A 27,444-nucleotide genomic window follows, 5' to 3' on the forward strand; every position below is an offset into this window, starting at 1 on the left:
GTCTGTCTGTCTGTCTGTCTGTGTTGTCTGTCTGTCCATGTTGTCAGACTGTCTGTCCATGTTACCTGTCAGTCTGTCTATTCTATCTGTCCATCTGTCCATCCGTCTGTCTGTCTATCCATCTGTGTTGTCTGACAGTCTGTTATCTAACTGTCTGTCCATGTTGACTGTCCGTCTGTCTGTTTGTCCGTCTGTCCGTCTGTCCATCTGTCCGTCTGTCCGTCCGTTTGTCTGTCTGTCTGTCTGTTATCTGTAAATCTGTTATCTTTCAGTCTGTCTGTCCATCTGGTTTTGTGTCTGTCATCTGTTAGTCTGTTATCTGTTCATCTATCATCTTTCAGTCTGTTGTCTGTCCATCTCTTCATCAGTCTATCAATGTGTTGTCTGTTCATCTGTCTATCCAGTTGTCATCTTTCAGTCTGTCTGTTGTCTATCAGTCAGTCTGTCTGTCCATCCGTCTGTGTTGTCTGTCAGTCTGTCTATCTGTCATCTTTCAGTCTGACTGCTGTCTGTCCATCTGTCCATCAGTTTGTCAGTGTGTTCATCTTTGTGTCTATTTGTCATCTCTCAGTCTGTCTGTTGTCTGTCCATCAGTCTGTCATCTGTTCATCTTTCTATGTGCCATCTTTAAGTTTGTCTTTATGTTGTTTGTCCATCGGTCTGTCTATATGTTGTCTGTTCATCTGTCACCTTTTAGTCTGTCTGGTATCTATATCTTTTCATCAATCTGTCCATCTATTGTCTGTCTATCTATCTGTCATCTTTTGATCTGTCTGTTGTCTGCCCATCTTTCCATTGGTCTGCCTGTCTATTTGTCTAGATATGCACACACACACACACACACACACACACACACACACACATACAAACAACTTATTGATTCCAATTAGTATGCCCTATCCATTAATTTTTCACATTTGTATGTGCATTTATATATTTATATGTTCTTCCTAGGGACTGAACTCAAGTCATCAGGCCAAATAGCAAGCAGCTTTTCCTGCTGAGCCATCTTGCCAGCCCAAGAATCTCATTTCTATTTATAGTTTGCTGAGTGGTTTTCATTGTGAAAAAGTATTGAATTTTGTCAAGTGATTTGTATGGATCTATTGATAATCACATCATTTTTCTTCTGTTAGTATGGTATAATATTTGAATGTTGGATGTTAAAATAACTTTGCACTACTAGGGTGTCAACTTGATTATGGTGGATCATCCTTTAAAATGCATTCCTGCATTTCTTATTCTAGTATTTTGTTGGGGAGTTTTACATTTATATACATAAGAGGTAATCATTTTTAGTTTTATTGTCCCGTAATACTATTTCAAAAGAACTATTGTTCTTTTGAAATCATAATACCACTGTTCTTAAAATGTGAGTTGGAAACTGTTTCTAGCTTCTTATTTCTTAAAGAGTTTATGAGGAACTGGTTTTAATCTCATTTCAACTTTTTGGTATACTTTACTAGCGAAGCCATCTGAACCTGAATTCTGTGTAGTCAGTTTTTCAGTTGTTAACTCAGTTCTTTCATATGATATGTCTAATTAATTTTCTATTATCTTTTTTAATGAGCATTAGTAGTTTGTGACTTTCTACAAATTTGTTCATTTTATCTAAATTGTATAATTTATTGCCATTTAAATATTCTTAACATTTCTTTAAGTGTCATTAAGCATATTATTTTGTCAAATCTTCACAACAAATTTATTAAAGAGCTATTACTTTTATCCTCATTTTATAGGTAGGGAACCCAAAGTACTGAGTAAATTTGCCTGAGGTTACCTAGGTCCTAAATAAGGACACGGGATTTGAACCTTGACAGGCTAGCTCCAGACAATGTATATTCTTATTATACCTAGACTATCTGAAGACCTGGAGATGAATTGTAAATGTCCTCATCAGGAAGGGCTGGGAGCATGTTTTGTTGAGCAGAATCTTAATAAGGCATTTTATTTAAATTAATTGTTATCTTTTACAATACAGTGGTTTAAATTTTTCTAGAGCTATTAGCACTGTGTAACTTTAAAAATGTTAACACTTTCAAAACAAACTATATCCAGACACTTAATTTCCAGCTCTCCCTATACCGGTGGTTCTCCTCCTCCCTAACCCTGCAACTCTTTAATACATTTCTCTCATGTAGTGGTACCTCTTAACCATAAAATTATTTTTGTTGCTACTTCATAACTATAATTGTGCTACCATTATGAATCATAATGTAAATATACTTGTCTTAGGTGAACCCTGTGAAAAGATTGTTCAACCCCCAAGGGGTCACAACCTGCAATTTGAGAACTGCTGCCCTATACCCTAGCATCCTGTATATTTTGTGTGGATTGAATCATATGCTATATAGTCTTTAGAAACATTTATCCCTTGTGTTCAGGATGGTGGTTCAAATAGAATTTCACGATTAATGAGTGATCAATGTAGTATAATCAAATCATTTGAAGAATAAAAGTCAAATTAAAAATTAATGAGAAGTCAAGCTTCTGAATACTTCTTGGTACAGAGAATATTGTTAGATACCATCAATATATTAATCACAAGCCTTCATCTCTAATTATCTTCATCTCTCAAACAGTAATAATTTCAACATGCATTTTATCAGAGGCATGGTGCTGACAAAGATAAATAATTAGTTCTAATGAGAGTGATCAATATGTATGCAGATAATGCATTCAAATAAGTATTATAGTAGGAACACTGTATATAAATAATGGCAATAAACTATATGTAAAAAAGTATAACATGAATTTCATGGGAAAGTACAAAGTGTAATGATGTAGGAATAGAAATTATACTGTGTGGTACTAACTTGAAGCTTTTTCCTTTTCTTTTAGTTTATGTAGCAACAGAATGAAATGGTGGGTGAGGGCTAGGAGTTACATTCTTCTTACCATGACTTTGTTTTATTTACAGTTCTAAGTTGGGACATGTTACCACACTGTCAAACATGGAGAAAAAGTTTATTCTGGATATTCTGAACAAGCCTAAAATAGTAACTACTGACGAACCATATGTCTTTCAAAAGACATTAGTTTTAAATGAGAAGCCTGCTACTGAAGAGACATGCCTTATGAAGAAGACATTAAAGAGTTGTGCATTTCATCAGGAGACACTCCTAATGGAGAAACCACTAACCTTGCCGGAGAAGACTGAAGATTACAATGAGTTTGATACAGAGCTGGTGACTTCTAAAAGGAAGGATAAACCTGAAGAGGCAACCATCATTGAGGAGGTAGTAGCCTTAGGGAATAAGAGGCATCTGATTTCAGAGATGCAGCTTTACTAGAAGCTATTGTTTATGAATGGCTAACGTTTTATTAATTATTTCCATCCACAGATGACTGATTTAAAGAAGCCTTTTATTGGGAAGATGACTCTCACCTCAAGCACATTATATTTAAATAGTAAACATGTTGTTCAAGAAGAGAAGCATGCTATTTGGGGGAAGAGTTCATTTAAGAAGAAATTATTAGCATTAAAGATGGTGACTACTAAAGAGAAGCCACCCGTCAAAATGCCACATTCCAGGAAAAAGGAACCTACCACTGAGATGAAGTCTTTGTTACAGGAGCCATCTTCACTGCAAGAGAAATATAATACTCAAGGGGATGCAAGCATCTCCACAAAGCCACAGGTGTTACAAGAGAATACAAATAACAAAGATGATACTTTAACAGACCCAGTTACTTTTAAAAGGAAACATAGTACCAGTGAAGCAACCCACACAAAGAAGCTGACCTCTTCTAAAAATACTTGTGACACTCAGGGAAAAGACACTAATTTGAGGCCACTAGGAGTTCAGCCAGTCACCGATGAAAATGAGCCAATGGCCTCTAAGAAGTCAACTCCTAAGACGAAAGATTCCTATTTCCATGGGCCGTCTGTACTGCCAGACAAGCACATCCCTCAAATGGAGGTGTCCACTGTGGAAAAATCCCTGGCTCTGAAAAATCCTACCACTGAGGAGAAGATGTTACATTTTCCAGTAGCTACAGATCTGAAGAAGGGGCATAACATGGAGGAGGCCCCTCACCTGGAGAAGTCCTCACCTTTAATGAAGCAGCAGCAGCTCCCTAAAAGGAGATGTTTCTTCAGTAACTCTGCAGTACAAGAAACAGTCACTAACGAGCCATTGTCCTTTAAGAAGTCTACCACTGAGAAAGATCCCCCTTTCCATGGGCTATCTGCACTGCAAAAGAAACATAACAGTCCTGGGAAATTGTCCAAACACAAGAAGCACCATGTCTCACCAAAGCATCACATGGAGGAGGACTTACATTTTCAGTTAGATTCAGCTTTTAAGAAACAGCACATCAGGGAGGAGCCAGCCTCCACCCGTGAGCCTTTAAAGTTAGAGATGCAGCAGACTATTCCTAAAGGGATGGGGTTCCATTTGAGAGATCCACTTGCATTACCAACAGTCACTTCAGAAGCAAAGTCACTGACTAAGGAGCCACCATCCTTTAGGAAAGAAAATACATCTTCACTGATAAGAAGAAAGTGTGCTACTCACACAATAACCTCACAACAAGCACAGTCAGAGTGGCAGGAAACAACCGATGAAGATGGAAATTTGTTTTCTATAAAGCCTGGATCACATAGGAAGGAACCTACACCTGAGTTCCTTCAGAATCCATCACCACCGACCGAAAACTGCTTAATTCCACAAAAACTATCCCTCTCAATGCCATTGGCCTCACAGAAGACCACCAGTCAAGAAATAACACATAGTAAAGAATCAGTGGCTTCAAGTGATGACAACTACTTCTCTCAAGACCTATTTTCTCCTTTCAGTTCTACTGATGAAGATACATTGGAATTCCATAAGTCTTTGGACTTGCAAGAGAAAGTTGATAGAAAAAATGACTCCCCCCAAAAAATTTTTGACTCCCAGGGCAGTATTTCTGAAGAAGAGTCCTTTTTAAGAAAGCTCTTTTGTAAGGACAGGCACTCCTCCAGTGAAGAATCAAGCCAAGAGAGGATTGTTGCTCTGGAACAGGAATTTGTCTTAAATAAATTATTGAATGAGAACACCAGTAGTGATGTTGATGAGCCTCTTAGTCATCAGTCACCTCACACTCAGAACCATTCTGGTACTACAAAGGAGGCCTTGGAGGCCTCGGAACCCTCAGAGACCTTGGAAGCCTTAGAGGCTTTGGAGGCCTTGGAACCTTTAAACATTCAGGAAGAACTCATCACTGAGAATATCGTTGCCCTCATGAAGTCATTGATCACAGAAGATGAGTCTATTAAGGCGGCTTTCATCAGGGCTTACACTACTGTTATGGAAGCTCACACTGAGAAATCCTTGTCCTTGGAAGAGACCAGCATCAACGAGGTGGCAACTCTGAAGGAGCCCTTAACTTCACAGGAGAAGCACAGAGCTGATCTGGTGACGGTTCTGAAGGAGCTACTTGTCTTAGTGAAGAATCCCAAGCTGGAAAGGGTGGCCTTAGCCTTTCAGGAGAATCCACCCAGTAACATAGAGACTCTCTTGAAGGAAGTATTGGCATTGGTGAAGAAATCTACAGATGATGAGTCTACTGTGAAGGAGCCCTTATCCTTGCAGGGGCAAGCTAGCACTAAAGCAGAGGTTACACCAAAGAAACTGTTGGCCTTGGAAGAGAATTCCAGCATTAAAAGGGCAAGCCCCAAGGACTCTTTGGCCTTTGATCCTAAGTCTGACATTGAGAAGGGTGAAATAAGCAGCACGTCATCATCATCTATCGACGAGTTCGACATAGATGCCCTTTACCGGAAGGTATTGGAACTGAGTCAGGGATTCACTGATGCAGACCAATTTTCCTTTATAGATCCACAGAAATTAGAAGAGAATAAAAATGTTGATGAAGAGGAACTTTTCAAATCATTCCTTAGCTTTGAAAATGAGAATAGCCCTAATTTGTCCAGCAATGCTTCTGAATCCAGAACAGACAATTTCAGTGCTCTTGTGCCAAGTTTAGAGACATCCAATCCTGTCATGAATTCCAATCCATGTGTATCTAGTTCCAAAAGCTTTCAATCAACTCTAGGTGAAAAAGAGACTGAGGTATTTATTTCTCTTTTTTCTTAAATTAGATAAGTAAGGGGCTTTAATTTAGGTAAGATAATTTATCTAATTTAAGATAAACTATCCTTTACCAAAGAGATTATTTAAGAAATATTTTAATAAAGTGTGTGTTCGTTTGTCTGTCTGTCTGTCTGTCTGTCTGTCTGCCTGCCTGCCTGCCTGCCTGCCTGCCTGTATCTGTGTCTATGCATGTAAGTTTATGAATGTAAGTTAAGCCAGAGGCATTGCAAATCCCTGGAGTTACAGTTATAGTCAGTTGTGAGCTGCCCAAAATGGGTGCTGAGAACTGAACTTAAGTTCTCTGCAAGAACAGCAGGTGCTCTTAGCCACTGAGCCATAACTCCAGAACCTCAAAAGTGTTCTTTTTATATGCTTCTTAAGCAACTAAGCAATGTATACAGTATTGTGGAAGGAGCTTCCACTCAGGAAGAGATGATATTTCTTTAGCTACCTTCTTATTTTATTTAATGAGAAGTGATATATAATCTCCTATTTCTCATTTTTCATACCCTGAGGTTACCCGTGAAATGAAAAAAAAAAATCTAGACTCTTTGAAAATTTCCTCTTATATCAAATTGATCTTATAGAACATCTTTAATTTATGATTATATAGTTATGAAGCTTAGAAATCATAAAGTACTTATGCTTATTAAGGCCAAAATGTTGAGACATATATATCCCAAGAAGGGAAGTAGTTAAGTTGTAAATGACAAGAATGAAATAAAGGAATGATATTTAGCAAGTTGAAGGAGAAATGTTCCCTATTTAGAAGCAAAACAACCTAGATAAAGGTTTAGATGTAGGAAAAAGCTAAGATGAATTAGGGCAGATCAAAGTATTGGGGCATAACACAAGTATTTAAGTTGTAAATTATAAGAATGAAATAAAGGAATGATATTTAACAAGTTGAAGGAGAAGTGTTCCCTATTTAGAAGCAAAACAGCTTAGATAAAGGTTTAGATGTTGGAAAAAACTAAGATGAATCAGGGCAGATCAAAGGATTGGGGCCCAGCATGAGATGTTAGAAGGCAGATGACATAGCTGAAATAATAAAATAAAAATGTTGTCATTAGAGAGGCTTGAATTGGGGCTGCAGAGATGACCCAGTAGTTAAGAATAGTTGCTGTTTTTGCAGAGGACCCAGGTTCAGTTCCCAGAACCTACATGATTTGTTACAACTATCATTCCAGTTACAGGGGAATCTAGTGCCTCTGTCCTCCACTGGCACTGCATGTTAATGGTGCACATGCATAGCATTCAGGTAAAACACCCACAATATATATATATTCAAAAGAGAGGCTGAAAGTTACATGTAAAAGGATGCCTTGTTCCTGGGGCAGAACAGGCATATACTAGGCAAATATTGATTGCAGAACAGTTTGCAGATTGCTGGGCCAAGACAAGATCTGTGATACTTCAGAATACTTGAAACTTGAGGAGCCATAATAGAAGATAGTGAAATGAAAATGTGTGTGGACTAATCTTTCTTTGAAATCTTCCTTTCCTAATGTCTTTTCGATTATTTCTAAGCAGATAATCAGACTGGATGACAGTGATACACTGGAAAATACTGAAAAGGAAGACCACGATCCATTATTGAATTCTGTATATGACAAAGACATCTTCATTTACTTGAAAGAAAAAGAGGTTGGTATGAAGGTTGCTGAAAGTGGGCAGTGATTTTTAGCTCTCATTTTCTTCTCATTCTTTTCCTCAGCATGTAAATTGAAGGGGCCTACAGTGTTGTTGAAAATAACAATATCAGTGAATAACATCTATTGGTAGCTTATTAAAGGATTTGTAGACATTATCTTAATTCATCCAAAATGTTTTAATGGTGGAGATTATTATGTCCCTTTTACATTGTAGGGGAAACTACATAGAGTCATATATATTACATGGTAGAATTGATATAGAAACAAAAATCTGACTACCATGAATACCATGACTTTGCAACATCTAGCTGTTGATCAGACAGTCTAAAACATGGAAATCCTAAGTACCTTATAACTGAGTAACTTCTATTAGAGGTCATTTTCCTAGTTTTCCCATGTTTCTGACATTGTATGTAATAGTCACACCCATTGTTTCAACTTTCCAATTTGGTGCAGTATTCTTTGCCTTTGAAAACGAAAGGTTTGCTCTAAATACTCACTAGTTCCAAAATTCCTTCTCTTTAATGAAATAGGTAAGAAGATTATCTACAGACTTTATATATGATAGTGTATACACATCTTACACCCTTTCTAGAGAGAATGGTTACCTGTTTTTAGAATCCATGATTTTTCTAATGTACATTTAGGTCTTGGTGTATGAAGAGGATAAAATCTGAATAAAAGTGAAATATCCATTCTCAGTATTAATTGATGAAGCTACCCAGCATTGAGAGAGAGGATTATAATACATAGTTTTAGCCCTGAAAAAGATCAAAATTAAAAACCAGTAATTATGTTTCTACTGGATATGTATTGGTTTTTAGGTATCACAAAGTATGAAAATTAAGTTGAAACATTATAATTCAGGACCATCTGTACCTTAGAGAAACCAGAAGATATCTCTGTTTTTGTTTTTTGTTTTTCCCTTAACTGCATCTTGGCTTAGTAGTATTAGATGAAATCTGAAAATGTTTTCCATTTCCTAGATTTTATTTTTTGAAAATAGATTTTTTTCATATAGTATATTCTTTTTTAAGGTAAAGTAAATTGTAATTTTTATTTTTTAAGGATTAGAGTTGTTTTTTATACAAAGCTAATACAACATTTTGTACAGCAGCAATTGCCCATTTCTCTAACATAATTGACTATTGAACAATTTGATTCAACTCTGACACTGAGCACCCAAGGTTCACATCAGATCCCTCAGATAAAGGGCTCAGTTACACAGTAATGCACCAGTTTCATATGTCAAGCATAGACTAGGTATCCAGGATACACATATTTCTATACAATTGATAACAAGTTTCAGATTTTCTATGATTTTATGCTATTATTTGGATCTAGAATGTTCTACAGAGGCTTGGTCCCTCACTTGCTATCCTGGTGATACCAGGAAGTAGAATAACCTTTCATAGGTAGGTTTTGTAAGAAGAGATTCACTCATTAGAGGAATCCTTTTGGAAGGTATTTTGGGACCATAGCCCTTTCGATCTCTGTGATTTCTGTCTTCCATATGTTATTAGCATCATGTGATACTTTTCCACATGAGCCATATGTCATACAGTATATTCTGATCATGACTTTTCTTCCCTCGTCTACTCCCAGATCCTCCCCTTCTTTCTGCCCATCTAACTCCATGCCTTCTTTCTCTAAGGTTTTTTTAAAAAGATATTTATTTTATTAATTATTTGAGAATTTCAAGCAGTTTTCTTTGATCATAGTCATACCAATTCCCAGCTCTTCCTAGATCCATCCCTACCTACATGAGTATCCAACTTTGTGTCTTCTTTTTCTAAGCTCATGAAGTGCAATATATGTTACCCAAATATTATTTCTTAGGTATAGGGCCACCCCTAGAACATGATTGCTATACTAAGAATAACATTCTTAAAGAAAATGAACTTTCCCTTTCTCAGAAGCTATAAATAACCAATAGCTCCTCAGCTAGAGGTGAGATTTCATGCCCAAATTCTTCCTCCATGCTGGGAGTTTATCTGGGCAGAGCTTTTGCAGGTCCTGTGCTTTCATCACAACCACTATGTGTTTATATGTGTTATGCCAGGAAAACAATGTTTCAATGTAATCCACCATCATCTCTGACTCTTATATTCTTTCTACTCCTTCTTCTACAAGCATCCCTGAGTCATTTGGGGCTGATCATTCCATGGTGTTATTTTCAACATAGTGATTACTTGTGGGTCTTAGTTAATTGCCCTTCTGCTAAAAAAAGAAGCTTCTCTGATGAGGGTTTGAAAGATGAATATAATTAATCTATGGATGGATGTAGCATTAAATCATTAGAAGATCATTTAATATTATGTCTTTTTGGTGGACTAGCAGTTAGGTTTTCCCTTATGTCTGTCTAGCCCCTGGTGTTGGGCTCCAGTAATAGTGCCAGGTATGGCTTCCACCTTGTGGAGCAGGCCTTAAATCCAATCAGAACGTGTTTGGTTACTTCCATAACATTCACTTCACTATTGTACCGGGGAAGTATCTTGTCAGAGTAGTTGTTATTATAGTTTGCAAGGTTCATAGCTGAGTAAGACTCATCATTCATTTTTCTTCCTTGGTAACATACACAACATCATTCAGAACAAGGAAAGCTAGAAAGTAGGCTTGAAGTTTAAAGGTCATGATTTTTTTAAATATTCTATGACTCCTCTGTGTGTGTGTGTGTGTGTGTGTGTGTGTGTGTGTGTGTGTGTGTGTGTGATATAAGCATCCGAAGTTAAAATATTGGTGTTTTTTCTTGGTCTAGAGATCTGCTCTTACCTTTGTTGAGTGGGTATTTGGATCTTTATTTGCTGCTACTTCAACTTGTCAAGTTGTGGTCCAGCTGAATTAGTACTGGAGATCAGTGCTGAAGCAACTTTGTTCATGTTTAAATGGAGTGTCAAAATTAGTGCTGTTAAAGCTAGGCATAGATGTAACTTCTGAGCCCAGGAGCAAACCATCTGTAACTAGAAGATTCTTATGGCTGAGCTTTGGAAGTCTGTGAGAGCCCACTCACCCAATTCTAATAGGTATCCTTAGATAGTAGTGGGATCTCAGTGGGAGTGGAAGGTGCTCCCTGGAGGTAGTGCATAGAATGCTCACCATCCTCAGGTGGGGGTGGGTGGGATTGAGGCTGAAGCTGAAATACAGGTTTGTACCTGGGGTTGTACTCAATGGAGCCATGAGATTTTTTTGGGTAGCACAGAGGGTGGGGTGGATTGCGGGTGAGGGAGATTAGCTCTGGAGCCCCTGCCTGAGTTTGAGCTCACAGGATACTACATGGTCCACAGAGTAGTCAGTAGGGGTAGCTAAAGGGTCAGGCAGCTCTGGCTCTGGTGGATCTCACTGGAAATTTTAACATAAATGTAGAAACTAAGATTCACTTTCTAAATCAAAATAGGAATCTTCAAAATACATTTGAGTACTACATATGCATGTCAAAGTTGAAAAACATTGGTCTGCACACCATGACATTGTGTTTTAGACTGAATTGCAAAGAAGTATTGCAACTTTTCTAGTATTTATTGACAGCTATAGGTTAATTCCCCAATATCTCTTCTGACACTTAAATATCTTATATGTCCACTCCCCAAAGATAGCTGGAACTTGTTCAGAAAAGGATACTCTGATATGCTCATATCTGATACCAGTTGAAAATAGCAAGTTATAACCATGAAGAAGTTAATTGCTAGAATTTTGAAGTACAATAATCATTTATTAACATTTTTCACTGACACAGAAAGAGTTCATAGTTGAGAAATACATGGATGGGCAGATGGAACTCACCAGTGATATGAGGGCCATTCTTGTGGACTGGTTGGTGGAGATACAGGTAAGTCTAGCAGCTGTTGTCTTGTGTAAAATTATTGTACTATTATTATATTAAGACTGATTCATAAGATTAGTATAGCAGCAGTTATTTCTTAACCAGCTGAATTCCCCAATAACCACACAGGGATACTAAGATTTATTAAAATTGTCATGACCCAAATGCTGAACAATTATTCCTCCCAGCTAGTCAGGCTTCCTGCCAGACACTATTCCCATTGTGCATTTTTTCATCCTTCCTTGGTTCCTCTTCTCCTGATCGTTTTGTTTTACCTCCCCTTGTGGTTCTCCCCTTCCCTTTCCATCTCTTTTCTCTACCACTCCTAGCATTGGAAGTCCCACCTTATTTACTCTCTAAAGCTCTGGATTGGCTCCTTGGTTTTTATTGACAAGGCAGAGAATGAATGAAGAGCAATGTTTATATAAACTTTAGAAAGGAACTTCTAAAACTAACCATAACACAGACATGAAACCAGAAGCCAAGGCAGAGAAATCAGCATTTGAATAACCCAAGGGTAAACTTTACACAATGGACAAAAATTCTGCCTACAGTCTTGAGAAGCTGTTCTTTTTTTCAGCTCAAATCAAACATGCTGAAAACACACTTAATCTATAGAGCTGAAGAAACAATAGTTCTTGATTTCTTGGAATTTATCATTTAGATGGAAAAATAAGCCATGCAGACAAGTGAATATAATATAACTCTGATGGCTGCTACTAGTCTTGGGATTATATGTTCATGATTTGGGAGATTTCAGCTTCTAAATGATTATAAAGTCAGCTTCTTTGATTGACTGGTACTCAGTTGTTTGGTTACAAGGTGAGGTTCCAAATTTTACAGGTTGTAGTTCACTATACAGAGAATCTACTTTGGCTAAACTTGTAAAACTACAGAGGCTAGATTAAGGCAAATTACTTTTTTCACTGTTCCTTATTCTCTAAGGGTTAGCAACTATACATTAGTTGGAGGGTATGCTTTCAGATATTTTTCTGTACATTTTGCTAAGGTTCTGCTGTCTTTTCTTTTTTTTCTTTTTGTTTTTCTGCTGTCTTTTCTTTATGTCATCAATACACATGCAACCTTAATCTCCTGATCCTTCTGCCTCAAGTTTCTGAATACTGAGATTACAGATCTGTGAGTATGTATGTATACCTGAATTTAAAAAGAAACACAACACAACAAAACAACCAAGCAAACCCCAACATGAATGTGGTGGTACAAGCCTGTAATCCCCATACTTGGGAAGTAGAGACAGGTGGTCAAGGTCAATGCCATTCTCAGCCTCACAGCAAGTTAGAAGTCAGTTTGAACTACATGAGACACTATCTCAAAACAATTGCAAAAAATAAGCCAAGCAATCTTTTCCTATAAGTATAGATCTACTGTACTCTTTTTAAATGGCTCTGTGATTCTCTTAACTATACAAATCTTTTTAGTTAACTAGCCCTTTTGATAGAACTGAATTAACTTCCCCAACGTAAGATTATTTAATTTAGTTTGCATGTTTTAATTCATTCCTTTTTTGGCTTTCAGTTTTAAAAATCTAAGCTTTTAGGTCTATATTAGTCTTGTCAAGTATGTTATATTACTTTTGAAATAAAAATACCATAGGTATTTTATAGAAATATTCTGATATCTATAATTATGTTGTAATACTGTATGGCCTTTTTAATTAATATGTTTATTTTTTGGCTCCAAGAAATTTTTTATTATTTTCTAATATATGATTTTACCTTTTTCTAACTTTCTTTTCTTTTACTTTTGACTTCTTGTTTTAAAAATACTTGTATCAAGGGATGACTTTCAATAGCCTGAAGAAAGCACACAGCTCTGCTACCTATTAAACTCTCTCAGAAACTAGTTGTCTACAAATGGCTTAGCACCAGGATTCATGGGACTGTAAGTTGTAACCAGCAAAAATGTAGCAGGAAAGAACTTGGTTCCGTCTTCTGCTATACTCTATTTACTAAGATAGAAGTCTCTCTGCCAGCCAAGCATGAGGACCTGCATGAATCCCCAGCCTACACATAACAAGATGAACATTATAGCATGTGTCGGTAATCCCAGCACTGGAGCTCACTGCCTAGCCTAGCAGGGGCTGTCTCAAAAACTAAGGTAGATACCACCTGAGGACAACACCTGAGGTTGACCTCTGACCTCTACATGTGTACACACACACACACACACACATATATATATGAAAACACATAGGATTATAATTCGTATATTACCCACATATTTATATGTTACCATTTAATAATATAATATGTTACCATTTAATACCAGCATGAATAGGCAGCTATGTGTACTAGAAGGAAGCAATGGCTATGTTCACATTGGCTGTATTCCCAGAGATATTACCCTTATATACATATTCCATCCCTACCATAATCATTATTCATTTATTTATTTATTTATTTATTTAGTGATTAGCTAGTTGCTAGTTTCAGTTTGCTACTTAAGATTATAGCCATTATTTTTAACCTTCCCATTTCTATCTGAAGACATTCATTTGGATACTGTGGAAAGCAAAATAAAATGTTCATGTAAGAATCTCCTGTACCTGTGAAATGTTAAAGTTGATAATCAACAGAGTTGGTGATACACCAATTATTATTAAAGACTATTAGAGTGAGCCTAATGTATTTACAGGTGACCTTAAATGTGGACCAGGGAGACCAGGTAATATAATATCAGAAAGATTTGTCTGGTTATTCATAGGTTTGGAAGATGAAAGGGGCAACACACTAACAAAATGTGAGTTGCCTCTATAAACTAAAATATGAAAGATAATATATTTCTTAGAACTTCTAGAGGAGAAGATAGACCTGTTATGAACTTGACTTTTAGCCACATCTCTGTGTTTTGGAACTAAAGTAACACTATTTCTGTGGAGATTACAAGTTACTCATAAACAAGGAAAACAAAAATCTGACTGTTAGAGATTAAGGAGAAAAAGGGTATATGGACTTGAGTCAATCACAGACAAGGTATACATTTTCTGTCTAGCTTGTAAGGTTGATTTTCTGTCCAAGTGATGACTACAGATGATTGCAGGGTCCTTTAAGGGGTTATATTAAGCTATATATGATACCTTTCTGAAACCTTTTCCATATTTCTAGCTGAATACAAACTGTCTAGAGCTGTCCTTGATGCTCCAGACAGGCAAGGTTTCTAGGTTTCTTTGGAACTGGCTATTTATTTGGAAAATATGCAGGCTCCTATCTTATATGTTCCTTCAGACATCTTTTTATATGAGCCATGAGACCCTGTATTTGGCAGTGAAGATAATAGATCGCTACCTAATGAAGGCACAATGCAAGAAGAGTCATCTACAACTCCTTGGTTCTACTGCCTACATGATTGCAGCCAAATTTGAGGTGAGTCTGAATCCTCAAGGTCTGAGGAGAACTTATCAAATATCCATCCTAAACAGAGAATGAATATGGAAATGTATTTATACATAAGAAAAATTGTGTTTATGCATATCTATAAATCTATCTATATGTGAAAATAAGTTATACATATATATGTATATATATAATCAATTTTTTGTCTATTTCTTCAAATCTGGAAAGTTGTTGATTAGCACTGGTGGCATATTTGTCCTGGCATCAGAAAGGTTTACTTGTTTAGTCTTTGAAGATATGTTGTGGTAAATTTGATAAATTGTTCTATTAAAAACTTCCTTCTGATTCATGATTTCCTAGCTTCTCCCCACACTTTTCTTGCTCTAACAGCTATATCCTTGTCTAGGGGGAATATTTACCTGCACCCATAATAAAACAAAGTGGGATACTGGAGACAATAGAAAATGATTTGATGTAGATATATTGAGTCTAAAATGGTCAAGGTGAAATAGTTATTTTTGAAGTAATAGTATGAAGATAAACAGTATAAAGACAACTGGTCTTTTCTTCATGACCATAATCCATCTAGCTAACCTCTCTCATTTTTCCTTTATTTAGGCACTTAATGATCTTGTTCAAACTCTTTGAGTTTTCCTCAATTATGTTAGTAGTATCAAACTAGTGTTTAAGAAAAGATAGCAACTTTACTAGGTATTTTTTGAAGGTAGAAATTTCTACTAACAGGTTCAAAAATTTTGGAGCTATTTTTTTCTTTTGGTGTGTCTGCTGGCTCCCTCTCCCTCTCCCTCTCTCCCTCTCTCCCTCTCTCCCTCTCTCCTCCCTCTCTCCCTCTCTCCTCCCTCTCTCCTCCCTCTCTCCCTCTCTCCTCCCTCTCTCCCTCTCTCCCTCTCTCCCTCTCTCCCTCTCTCCCTCTCTCCCTCTCTCCCTCTCTCCCTCTCTCCCTCTCTCCCTCTCTCCCTCTCTCCCTCTCTCCCTCTCTCCCTCTCCCCTCTCCCCCTCCTCCCCCTCTCCCCCTCTCCCCCTCTCCCCCTCTCCCCCTCCTCCCCCTCTCCCCCTCTCCCCCTCTCCCCCTCTCCCCCTCTCCCCCCTCTCCCCCTCTCCCCCTCTCCCCCTCTCCCCCTCTCCCCCTCTCCCCCTCTCCCCCTCTCCCCCTCCTCCCCCTCTCCCCCTCCTCCCCCTCTCCCCCTCCTTCCCCTCTCCCCTTCTCCCTCGTCTCACTCCTCTCCCAAGGTCTAAACTACCAGCCTGGGAGCACATAGGGAGGGACCCATGGCCCCAGCTGTATATGTAGGGGAGGATGACAGTGTCAGGCAAAGGTAGGTGAGGAAGTCCTTGGTCCAATGAAGGCTGGATGCCCCAGTGTGGGGGAATTCGAGGGCGGGGAGGTGGGAGAGGGTGGGTGGGAGCACATCCTCAAAGAAGCAGGAGCAAGGGGCATGGGATAGGGTGTTTCTAGGTGGGAGAAAATAGGGAAAGGGGATAATACCTGAAATATAAATAAAATACCCAATAAAATTAATTTAAAAAAGAAAGAAAAAGAAAATAGTATATTGAGTGAAGTATCCAAGGCCAAGAACGAGAAATGCCATGTGTTCTATGATTTTCTGCCTTTTAATTCTAAATCTTCAGCTGTGAATATATCCTGCAGCAACTGCAAAAACCAGGGAAGTAAAGATAGGACATGGGAGGAGGGAGCGAGTGGGGAATATCACGGTACAGGTGAGCCGAAAGAGTTTTTAAGGGAGGTGTGGAATTAGGATGATTGTGGGAAAAGGAACAAGTAAAATGGGGGTATGTGGACCTGATGACTCTACAATGGAGGGAGAGGAATGGAGGGAGAGGAAGAGAGAAAGGAGGGAAGGACAGCAAGGAGGTTAAGAGGAAAGTACGGCTGGAGTGGACAGTGATCTCTAGCTTGAGTAAAACTTCAAGGGTTTTTTTATCCTCATGGTTTTCTCCTTCCAGTGCTCATCCTCTAGAGAACACAGGATAGGATGGCACTCTTGGCACAGTGCTACTCACAGCACACTTGAACTCCCAGCTCCTCTTCATCCTGCCATGTGTATTTTCTCTATCTCTAGCTCATCTTTCTGTGGCTTCCTTCCATTCCTTTCTCATAGCAGGCTTTGGATCTCTTTATTCTGAGTTCTGATTTTCACCCACCAGGAAGGCACATTCCTACTCTCAGATACTATTACATGTTAGGCTGTTTTTTTAGCATTGTAAGTGACCATAACCTTTCCCCCTGCCCTCTGCCTGATGTTAGTAGAATTTAGGTCAAGGAACTCTTCTCTTTTTTCTGTTTTCTTTTTTTCTTTCTGTCGAGCCATTCAAATGAACAAAAACTGGGCTCAGATCTGCCCTGAAAGTCTATGTCTAGAAGTGTGGTCAACTCCTAGTTATCCTTCACTTCTTTCCTTCTTTTCTTTTATAAAAATTAGAGACTAAAGGATGTGTCCATGGATGATTGTGTCTCTTTCCATCCACAGGAATCCTACCCCCCTTCTCTGAAACAGTTCCTATACATTTGTGAAGATGTTTATCAGAAGAGTGACATGGTGTCCTTGGAAAACAACATCCTGAAAACTCTCGACTTTGACATCAATATTCCCACTGCATATAATTTTCTGCGTAGATATGCTTCGGTAAAAGGGAGACTCAGCTTAGTTATTTTGACATCTGGATTATTTTGTCTATATTCAGAGTGTCTAACAGACTTCTAGGTGAAATGTTATCAGATACTTGGGGTGGTGCACATCATAGATCTCTGTGGGATAGCTATAAGGTTTTGGAATAGGGGCAAAGTAGAGGATGAGGTAAAATTATTCTTTGATCAGTAGAGGACCTACATATTTTGGGGAAATATCGGCAATCTTATTTTCCTTAGTTAAATATTGGTTATGAGGGAAGATCATCTTATAATTCATTGTGTCCTTTGACCCATCAAAGGATGACTACTATGGCAAGAAGAGTCAAAGGGTATACACTTTGTATACCCTTTGAGCCTTAAAGATCTCAAACCCCCATGCCAGTATCACAAGCTTCTCCTAGAGTGTCTGCATTTTTGTAGGCAAGAGTCTGCAAAAGGGCTGATGATAGCAGGAGAAGTACATTGTTCAAGCAGAGAGCCATGTGGACTAGGGATGAGATAACTTGAAAGGGATTTTCATCAGGCTACTGTTTTTCTGAATTGATTGCTAACCATTCTTCTTGTTTCCTTTAGTGTATCCGTGCTAGCATGAAGACACTAACCTTATCCCGTTTCATCTGTGAGATGACCCTGCAGGAATATGACTATGTAGAAGAGAGGCCTTCAAAGCTAGCCGCAGCCTCCTTCATGTTGGCCCTCTATATGAGGAATCTCACTGATTATGTAAATGGATGGGGTGGCTCAGTCACTAAGTTCTAAGTTCAAATCCCCAGCACTCATGTAAAAAGCTACATGTAACCAGGCTTGATTGCTTGATTGTGCCGCTAGTAATATCTCTCTCTGTCTGTCTCTGTCTCCATCTCTGTCTCCGCCTCCGCCTCCCCCCCCCCCGTGTGTGTGTGTGTGTGTGTGTGTGTGTGTGTGTGTGGTGTTGGGGGAGGTGGGGGCTATCAAAACAAGAGAATCATTGGGAACTTGCTGGCTGCCAGCCTGGCTTGAGGTTCAGTGAGACACTATCTCAAAGTAATAGGGTGGACAATGATAGAGCAGGACACTTGAAAATTCTCCTATGACTTGCACGTGCGCGCGCGCACGCGCTCGCGCGCACACACACACACACACACACACACACACACACCAAAACTACTTGGAGTAAATAGTCGGAGATAGGATGAAAATTAGGACTGTGAGAAGTTCATGTAACAGAACTCCTGCATTCCTGTGGCTTGACACCTGAACAACATATGGGCAAGTAATCACAGTAGTTACTTTCAAATATTTAGATTTTCTTAGCCTATAGCACTCTTTGTTTTAAATAGAGCCTCCCACAAACACCAAAATTGCAAAACAGACCAATGTGCAGTCAATCTGATTGTCAGGAGCTATAGTGGGCTCACTATCCTTTACCCAGTTCCATTCCTTTCCCTTGCAGTCAGTCCCCTTAGAAGAGCTGGCCTCTTAAGGCTCTTGTTAGACTAGAGTTTGAGAAACACTGATCCAGAGACTATAGACTGGTGCAAGGATCTGTCCATGCTTATGTTGCTACCTTTCAAGTAGAAAGCCTCCAAATACTTGCTGACACCTGTAATTAAAATTCACACTTGATCCTTTTCTCAATTTTCTAAAACATTGTAGAGAAAAGTAACATTGAAAACTTTGAATTCTTACAGATGTGTAACATATACTTAAAGTAGAAACAATATGGTAACAATGCACTTTTTGAAACATTTCTCTTATCTAGAAATTCTGAGCCACTCTTGATGAGCAAGTCTTTGAATGCAAAGAAAGCACCACACAGACAGTTGGGTGAACTACCACCAAATGTATTTTTTTCTAGCAGTTTTAAGTGTTCCATGTTTCTATCAATCTTTTGCATTATAACTAGGGTAAGATTAAATCTCAAAGTTGTTTTATTTCCAATTCTCTAATTACTGGGAATGGTGAACATTTTTTGAGGTGTTTCTTAACCATTCTTACTTTTTCTGAGAAAACTCTGTTGTGGTCCCAAGCACATTTTTTTGAATGAGGCATTTGTTTTTGACAAGTTGTTTTTTGACTTCTTTATATATTCTGGATGTTAATCTTTTGTTAGATGTATAGCTGGCAAAGATTATCTTCCATTCTGTGAGCTTCCTCTTCTTCCAGGTGATTATTTCATAATTTGTGCAGAAGCTTTTTAGTTTTATGAAGTCACTCTGTCAGTTGTTGGCCTTAACTTAAGGGCAAGTAAAATCCTATTCAGGAAGTTCTTTTCTACACACTTATACTGTATAGAGCACAACCTTTCTTTTCTTCTAGAAGTCTTGATGTTCTGGGTTTCATGTTTAGGTCTTTGATCCATTTGGAGTTAACTTCTGGGCAAGGTGATAAGTATGGGTTAAGTGTATTCTTTAGCATGTGGGCAGACAGTTTTCCCAGAATCATTTGTTGAAGATGTTTTCTTTTCTCTGGTTTATGTTTTTGGCATCTTTTTCAAATATTAAGTGCTTGAAATTATGTGTACTCATATTTGTGTCTTCAATATGATTATTAATATACATGTCTATTTTTGTGAAAGTATCATATTGATTTTATTCCTATTGTTCTGTTACATATCTTAATACCTTCAGTATAATTCCTTCAATGTTGTTCTTTTTCTCAGTATTAGTTTGGCTTTCTGGGGTCTTTTGTGGTTTCATATGAATTTTAGGATTTTTATTAGCTGTTTCTGTAAAGAATGAGATTGGGGATTTTGATTTGGATTGCACTGAATCTGTAAATAGCTTTAGTAAAATGAGTTGTTCTCACAAAATTAATTCTACAAATCCACGAGTATGTGATATCTTTCTATTTTCTAGTGTCTATTTGTGTATCTTTCTTCAGAGGTGTGAAGTTTTCATTCTAGAGTTCTTTACTTCCTTGGTTAGGTTTGTTTCTAGATACTTTGTTTTCTTTTAAAACATTGTAGATGAGGGTACCCATAATCTCCTTTTCTGTAAAGTTTGTTGCTAGTGTTAGAAAAATTGCTGATTTATAAACATTGATTCTCTATTGTACCATATTGCTGAATTTAACAGTTCTAGAAGGTTTCTGGTAGAATTGTTAGATTCTCTAATATATACTATCATATTATCTGCAAATAAGGATGGTTTGACATTTTATTTCCTCATTTGTATCCCTCTAGGTTTTTTTTTGTCTTATTGCTCTAGCTAGCATTTTGAGTATAATATTAAAAAGAAGTGGGGATGATGGACATGCCCGTTACATTCCAGACTCTAGTAGGATTGCTTCAAGTTTTTCTTCATTTAGGATGACGTTGGCTATAGTTTCTCACATATAGCTTTTATTGTGTTGAAGTATGTTTCCTCTAGCCCTTCATTCTCTAAGACAGTGCTTCTCAACCTTCCCAATGCTGTGACCCTTTAATATAGTGCCTCAGGCATGGTGACCACAACCATAAAGTTATTTTAGTTACTACTTCATAACTCTAATTTTGCTACTGTTATAAATAGTAAGGTAAATATCTGATGTGACCCTTGTGAAAGGGTCATTCAACTCCCACCTCCCCTGCCCCCTGCCAAGGAGTCATGACCCACTGTTTGAGAACTGCTGCCGTAGGACTTTTATCCTGAAGATGTGTTGGATTTTGTCAAAGGCTTATTTCATATTTTATTGACTTGCAAATGTTGAACAGTCCTTTCATTTCAGGGATAAGTTAAATTTGGTCATGGTGTCCAATCTTTTTGATATATGTCTATATTCTTTTTGCAGGTCTCTTGTTGAGTACTTCTGAGTATGTTCATTGGGGATATTGGCTTTTTTTATTGTGTATTTACCTGGTTTGTGTGCTTGAGTGTTAATGGTTTCATAGAAGTAATTTGGGAGTGCTCCTTTGGGTTTTCTTTTCTTTTGAATATTTTAAGAAAGATGAGTTGTAGATCTGTGAATGTGTGCTAGAATTCCATTGGTAAATCCATGCAGCTATGGACCTTTTTGAGGGGGAGCTGGGAGGCTTTTGATTATTATTTCAATTTCTCATTTGTTATGGATCTATTCAGATACATAAGTTGACTCTTTGGTTTAATTTTAATGGTTTAATGGGTGAATAGAAACTCACCCATTTATTTTATGTTTTCCATCTTAATAGAGCACAGGTTTTAGAAGATATTTCCCTAATAAAATTTTGAATTGCTCTGGTATCCATTGTAGTATTTCCCTGTTCATTTCTGATTCTGTTAATTCAGGTCCTTTCTTCATTTTGATAAAGAAAGCCTGGTCTACAGAGTGAGTTCCAGGACAGCCAGGGCTACACAGAGAAAGTCTGTCTCAAAAAACCAAAAAAGTCTGTCTTTCTCCTTTAACTATAGCAGATATTTTTTAGTATGGTCAACATGGATGATCATGGTCTTTTTGGAATCTGAGTGTAGTATTACAGGCTCTTCTGGTTTTTAAATTTTCATTAAGAAATCAGCTGTTATTCTCATGGGTTTTCCTTTATGCATGACTTCAATTTTTGTTTTTGTTTGTTTTCCTTGTAGCTTTCAATACTTTTTGTTGTTGTTGTTGTTCAAAGTCTTTTTTAAATTATATTTTAATAGTAGCTCACAACATACTGGGTTTCTATGTGGCTTTTTTATACATTATTAGCTTTAGTTAACTAAGGCCTTCACATTGGCTTTCCTGTACCCCTCTCACCATCTCATTCAAGGCATCCCTCCCACCTGCTTTCATATATTTCACTCTCTGCCCGCACCACAAGGGTAATTTTTAAGCTCAGTCTTGAAAGATGAGTAGAAACTTGTGAGAGGAGACATTCAATGTGGACAAACTAGTAACTAAAAAGACATGAAGGCGCTAAAACAATGAGGATGATATGTTTGGGGTAAAATTCTAAAATTTATTCTTTTGGTCTTTGGTGAATTTTAGCATCCATGACCTAATTAGTGCTAGTTAGTTAGGGTTAACATAAATGACAACACTCGAAGATCTGTACTGTATGAATGTTTGAAAGGTTTTGAGTATCTCCCTGCCTAGACCAGAGATGGGACATTTGGACTTTAAAAGCATAGTTGGAGTCAGGGTATACTTCCAATAATAGAAGTTAACATTCATTCTTCTTTTTGTCAGGTTCCTTTACTGGAATATCATTCTGGCTACCAGTTGGCTGAACTCCATACCTTGGTCAGGAAGCTAAACCATTTGCTGAACTTCCGATCCCATGTGCTCAAGAATGTGTATGAGAAGTATCTTGAAGAGTAAGTAGCAAACTACAGTTAAAGTGAAGTTTATACTCATTCATAAGAAACCTTTAAAACAGTGGGCCTAGACAAATCTCACTTTTAAAAGAGGATTCAGGAACTTTACACCTTCCTTTCTACTCTACAGTTAAAGCCAGATGGGAAGCCAGAGGCTCTGATGTGCCATTTCTTCTGTGGAGCCTGTTTCTCTTTGGCTTATTTTCCTCTAAGCAGATCACTCTTCCTTTTGCAGGACCTACTTTGAAGTCGCCAAAATCCCTCCTTTGAGCAAGAAAGATCTGGAGGCTCTTTTGGATTGTGCATTATTCAGCTGAAGACCTCTGACAGCAGCTGCCAGGGCTGGGCAGGCATACACAAAGTATGCATTTATTCATTTATCTTATGCATGAAGTTTCCCTTTTGTTAACTTTTCATTAATATTTTTCCTCTCCTTATTTTTCTAAACTGATAGGTGTGGAAACTTAAAAAATTTTAAACTACATTTATGAAAGAAAAGAAATTGTTTTGTTGTATTTGTTTTAAAAATTTAATAAAATACAATGGTTACTAGAATGGCTCATGTCCCCTCTTATTGTTGAGGCACCCCATGCATAGCCCAAGAAGATTATTTTCCAACCCAGTAAAGCCTGTTTCAGGATCTCACTTACCCAGTGTCTCCTTAGAGGAAGAGGAATTCAGCTAAGTATGAACTATTAAGAGAGTCTATAAAAGGATGATCCTGGAGAGTAGTGCCCAGTCCAAAAAGGGCTCCTGGTTCTCCTCTCCAGGCAGGCCTCAAAAGCTCAGAACCAGAGCAGCTGATAGTATGATAGAACAAATACTTATTAGTTTTGCTCAGATACTTTATTTGCCTTGATGCTAAAAGGTGGAGAAATAAACCCTCCAAGAGACAGCTGTTTACTATCTGTATTTGAAAACAAAAACAACTTGTAGGGCCCACTGGAATCTTTTTTGAACTTTATTGTCTACCAAAAGAAGACATTTCTAATGATAAAATAAAGGTTTTCTGTAAATGCAAACATCAACCAATTATCCAATCCTTCTTCATAAGATTTCAAGAAGTCCTTTTTTCCCTTGTCTTGTCTCTGAAGTGGTGTGTACTGAAGCAGTTACATTGCTTGCTAGGAAAGGAATTAAGCATCCCCTATGCCAAGAGCCCTTTTCTCAGTCCCACCTCTAGGGTTTTCCTATAGTCTGTCAAGTAATATCTGCCATAACAGAAGACTATCTGAACTCTTATCTTTCTTCTTTTTTGGTGATACTAATAATTGAACCTGAGGTATCATATAAGGTAGGCAAGTATGCCAACCATTGAGCTACATTTACAGCTGAATAGAATTTCATTATGTATATGTCCTACATATTCATGTTCCATTCAGCAGTTAATAAGCGTGCAGGCTGATCCCATTTCTTAGCTACTATGAATAGAGAAGCAATGTGTACAGATATGCAAACACCTCTGTTGGAAGATAGAGAGTCCTTGGGTTTGTGTGGAACTGGACTTTTGGCTACCTTATTGGATTCTTCTCCCTACCACCCTTCTCTACTCTTCCAGTACTGTCCCCTCCACTGTACATAGCTATAATGTTGCTTGTTTCTATTGCTGAAGAGTCATGGTATGGTTCAGAGACCAGCAGGATTAGGTTATGTGTAATTGGCAAGAAATCAGAGTACCGTCTAAATACCCTGAAACTTCCTTTTCTCTCTCCTCCCTAAAAATTTTTGAAAAAAAATAATGAAGAGGGGGTTCTGCAGAAGGGAATAGCTTCTCTACCAAACCCCACTCATTGGGCATCTTAGACAGCAAGCCCACCAAGAGATGCAAAGCAATAACATTGCTAAGTAAGATCTAAGTGTTGTAGTGGATGGGGGCAATATAGGCAGATAGAGAAAAACTGAATTAGGTCTAGAATATCCCAAATAGAGTTCCCTAGAACCACAACTCGTCAAGAGTGTCTGAGGTCCTGGCATCGACCAAACATCATTTCGGAAGTCCTTCAGGAAGGAGTGAAAGAAAGGAGGCACTGGGGTCAGTTCCATCTCTCTGTTCTGTGATGGAAGGGAGCTTAAGTGAGTTTTAGTGTCAGGGTTACCATTATATGGGAAGGGAGCTGGGTTTGTGGTCCTTTCTACTTCTTGAGATCCACGTGTGTGAGAGCAGCTTCCGTGGCCAGTTCATTGACTACATTATCATCCAGGAAAACACATTGTCTATCCTTTTGGTGTCCCCTTGCTATTGAGACAGTAGCAGGTAACAATGCTTCCTCTAGTAGTTTCTGAGTAGTAGTGGTAATGGGTGTTCCTCTTTGTGTTAGGAATCTCCTGTCTTCAGATTAGGATGCTGGAGTGGATAGTTATAGGTATTATTTACAGTCAATATACATGTTAACCGGTTTCTTTTTGGCTATGGGGTGGGCCCTTGTTAGAGCTGTCAAGTCTGCCTATAAAGAAGTGGTATGGGGAAGAATGGATTTGGCCTCAGTGAGAGTTGTGTGAGGTAGAAAATGAGGGCATTATTGAATCATGGCAAAGCCAACTGCAGGAGAGTTTCGTTGTTGTTGAAGCTGCCATCTCTGAACTAGTCCGTGGTCTGTGGGGGAAGGACACTTGACAATATGTGAGAAGGGCTCACATTCCTGATTGAGATACAGGCTCTCAGGGGATGAGTAAGAGGGGTGATATGAGTTTGTGGCTAAAGAGGTCGCAGGTAAAGGGGTAATTGAGCTGAGTTGTAAGAGAGGGTTTAAATGTGAGGTTGGAGTCTAGAAGAAAGGTATAAGTGTTTCTGCTAGAATGGAAGGGTATACTGGGTCTCAGAAGCCTAAGACCTACACAGCTCTGAGGGGAGAAAGTATCCTAATGGAAAGGCATCCTGAGACATGGGAACTCAAGCATCTTACAGCTTTGAGGTGGGAAAGTGTCCCAAGGGAAGGATATCCTGAGATACAGGAGCTCAGAAACCACACAGCTCTGAGAGGAAGCCTCCTCAACAGAGGCATTGTACCTCCCAGGGGAGGGGATCCCCAACTGGGCTGGGGAACTCAAGAGCCTTAGCCCCATTCCAGTTCTTTGCTTATTCCCTTCGTCTCTTCATTGCTCTTTGGCTTCTTCTGATGAGAAAGTCATACCAGGCAGCAAATCTCATAAAATAGATTTATTGGAGGGTCCAGGTGTGGAGGGATGAATCCAAGGAGGGCTGCCCTCTGTTCCTGGGAGTGGACATCACGGGGCTCATATAGAGTTTCTTAAGGGGGTGAAGCTTTTCAGGGCAGAGATTTCCAGATTGAAGACTGGTGGGATTTCAAGTCCTGAGCTTAGGGAGCTCAAGGATTGGTGGGTTTTCCTGGTCAGGGGTTGGTGGCTCTTCTTCAACCCCTTTCAGTTAGGGTGGGAAGTCCTTCTTGGCTGCAGGCAGCTTTGGCTGAAGTACCATGTCTGTGGAGTTGCTTGTCAAGGCTGGAGAGGTGCTGCCAATGTGGACAGCTCCTGTGCTGGGATTTCACCAAGGCTGTAGGCTGAAGCAGAAAGGAGATGCGTCACCATGGACAGCTCCTGTGACAGCTGCAGGTCAAAGAGATGTAGTGGTACCCTATTGACAGAAACAGGCCTTTTGACAGATCCTGTAGCAGCATCTTACTGCAGCTGTAGGCTGGGGCAGCAAGGATGGACCCTCCACCACTTTCACAGCTTTTTTGGCCCACTCCTTAGGGACTACAAAAGGTATGGAGGATCTGTTCCCAAGACGGATAAAGAGAGGAAAGCTTGATGATTTAGGAGCTCCCTGAGTGAATGCAGATTGAATACGTGGAACAGGATGTAGAGCAAAATATTTTTAGCTTCTGGAATCAGGAATACAGGGCAACCAAGCTTTGTAAGCATAAGGGCCAGCCTTTCATGGCCATATCCAGTTCCTTTGACTAATGAGCTACAGGAGAATATGTATCTCCTGGCTTTTGAAAGAAGGGTCTGAGGGTATCCAGGAGCTTTAGGGTAGAGGCCCAGGGTAGAGGGGGGATTTAAACTGGGTCTATGGGCCTCTGTTAAGATTGTGGAAAAAAGGAGAGATTCCTGTACAGGACTTTTAGAGGCCTCATAGAAGGAGTGTGTTATATATGAGGAATTATGTATCCAGATATGGAAAAAAAACTTAAAAGGTCTAGCAAATCCATGAGTTCTCTGTTTGTTGTAAGAGAAGGGTGTACTATTTTCTCCTGAGTCCAAGAAGTGGGGATGGAGAGACTCCTGGAGAGAGGAAGTGGCCTAGATAGTGAACAGTGTGAGTACAGACCTATGCCTGCTCTCTGGATACCTGATAGCCCCAGGAACTCAGAGCATTGAGGAGGGTTGTAGATTGGCAAAGTTGTCCTTATGGATTAGGCTGCAGAGGATAAGGCCATCCACATATTGCAGAAAGAAAGTAGGAAAAGGGTCTAGGGAAGCTAGGTGACTTTGTAGGGCTTGGCCAAAGAAGGAAAAGTGTGTCCTGGAAGCCCTGGCATAGAACTGACTGTCCAATATAGTAAAAAAGTATCTTTTAAGTAAACAATCAAAAATAAGCCATGCTGGGAGGGATGGATGAAAGGAGAGCTGGAGACTACTGGGATGGTGGGGAATATACCTTTGTTGATTTT

The 27,444-nt window shown here is 38.7% G+C and overlaps 1 protein-coding gene across 1 annotated transcript in view; it reads left to right on the forward strand.

Moving 5' to 3' along the window:
• Window positions 1–23,247, forward strand: part of Ccnb3 (cyclin B3) — a 36,277-nt gene extending 13,030 nt beyond the window's left edge. Inside the window, exons 4-12 of the mRNA XM_034486156.2 lie at window positions 2,921–3,239; window positions 3,345–6,056; window positions 7,611–7,724; window positions 11,466–11,558; window positions 14,798–14,935; window positions 17,416–17,571; window positions 18,150–18,299; window positions 22,683–22,810; window positions 23,046–23,247. Coding sequence (XP_034342047.1) covers window positions 2,921–3,239; window positions 3,345–6,056; window positions 7,611–7,724; window positions 11,466–11,558; window positions 14,798–14,935; window positions 17,416–17,571; window positions 18,150–18,299; window positions 22,683–22,810; window positions 23,046–23,127 — 3,892 coding nt within the window. The 3' untranslated portion in view covers window positions 23,128–23,247. The remainder of the gene's footprint in view (window positions 1–2,920; window positions 3,240–3,344; window positions 6,057–7,610; window positions 7,725–11,465; window positions 11,559–14,797; window positions 14,936–17,415; window positions 17,572–18,149; window positions 18,300–22,682; window positions 22,811–23,045) is intronic.
• Window positions 23,248–27,444: the final 4,197 nt, after the last annotated feature.

Source organism: Arvicanthis niloticus, chromosome X (genome assembly GCF_011762505.2).
Source record: "Arvicanthis niloticus isolate mArvNil1 chromosome X, mArvNil1.pat.X, whole genome shotgun sequence".
In the NCBI taxonomy this organism is placed as follows: domain Eukaryota; kingdom Metazoa; phylum Chordata; class Mammalia; order Rodentia; family Muridae; genus Arvicanthis; species Arvicanthis niloticus.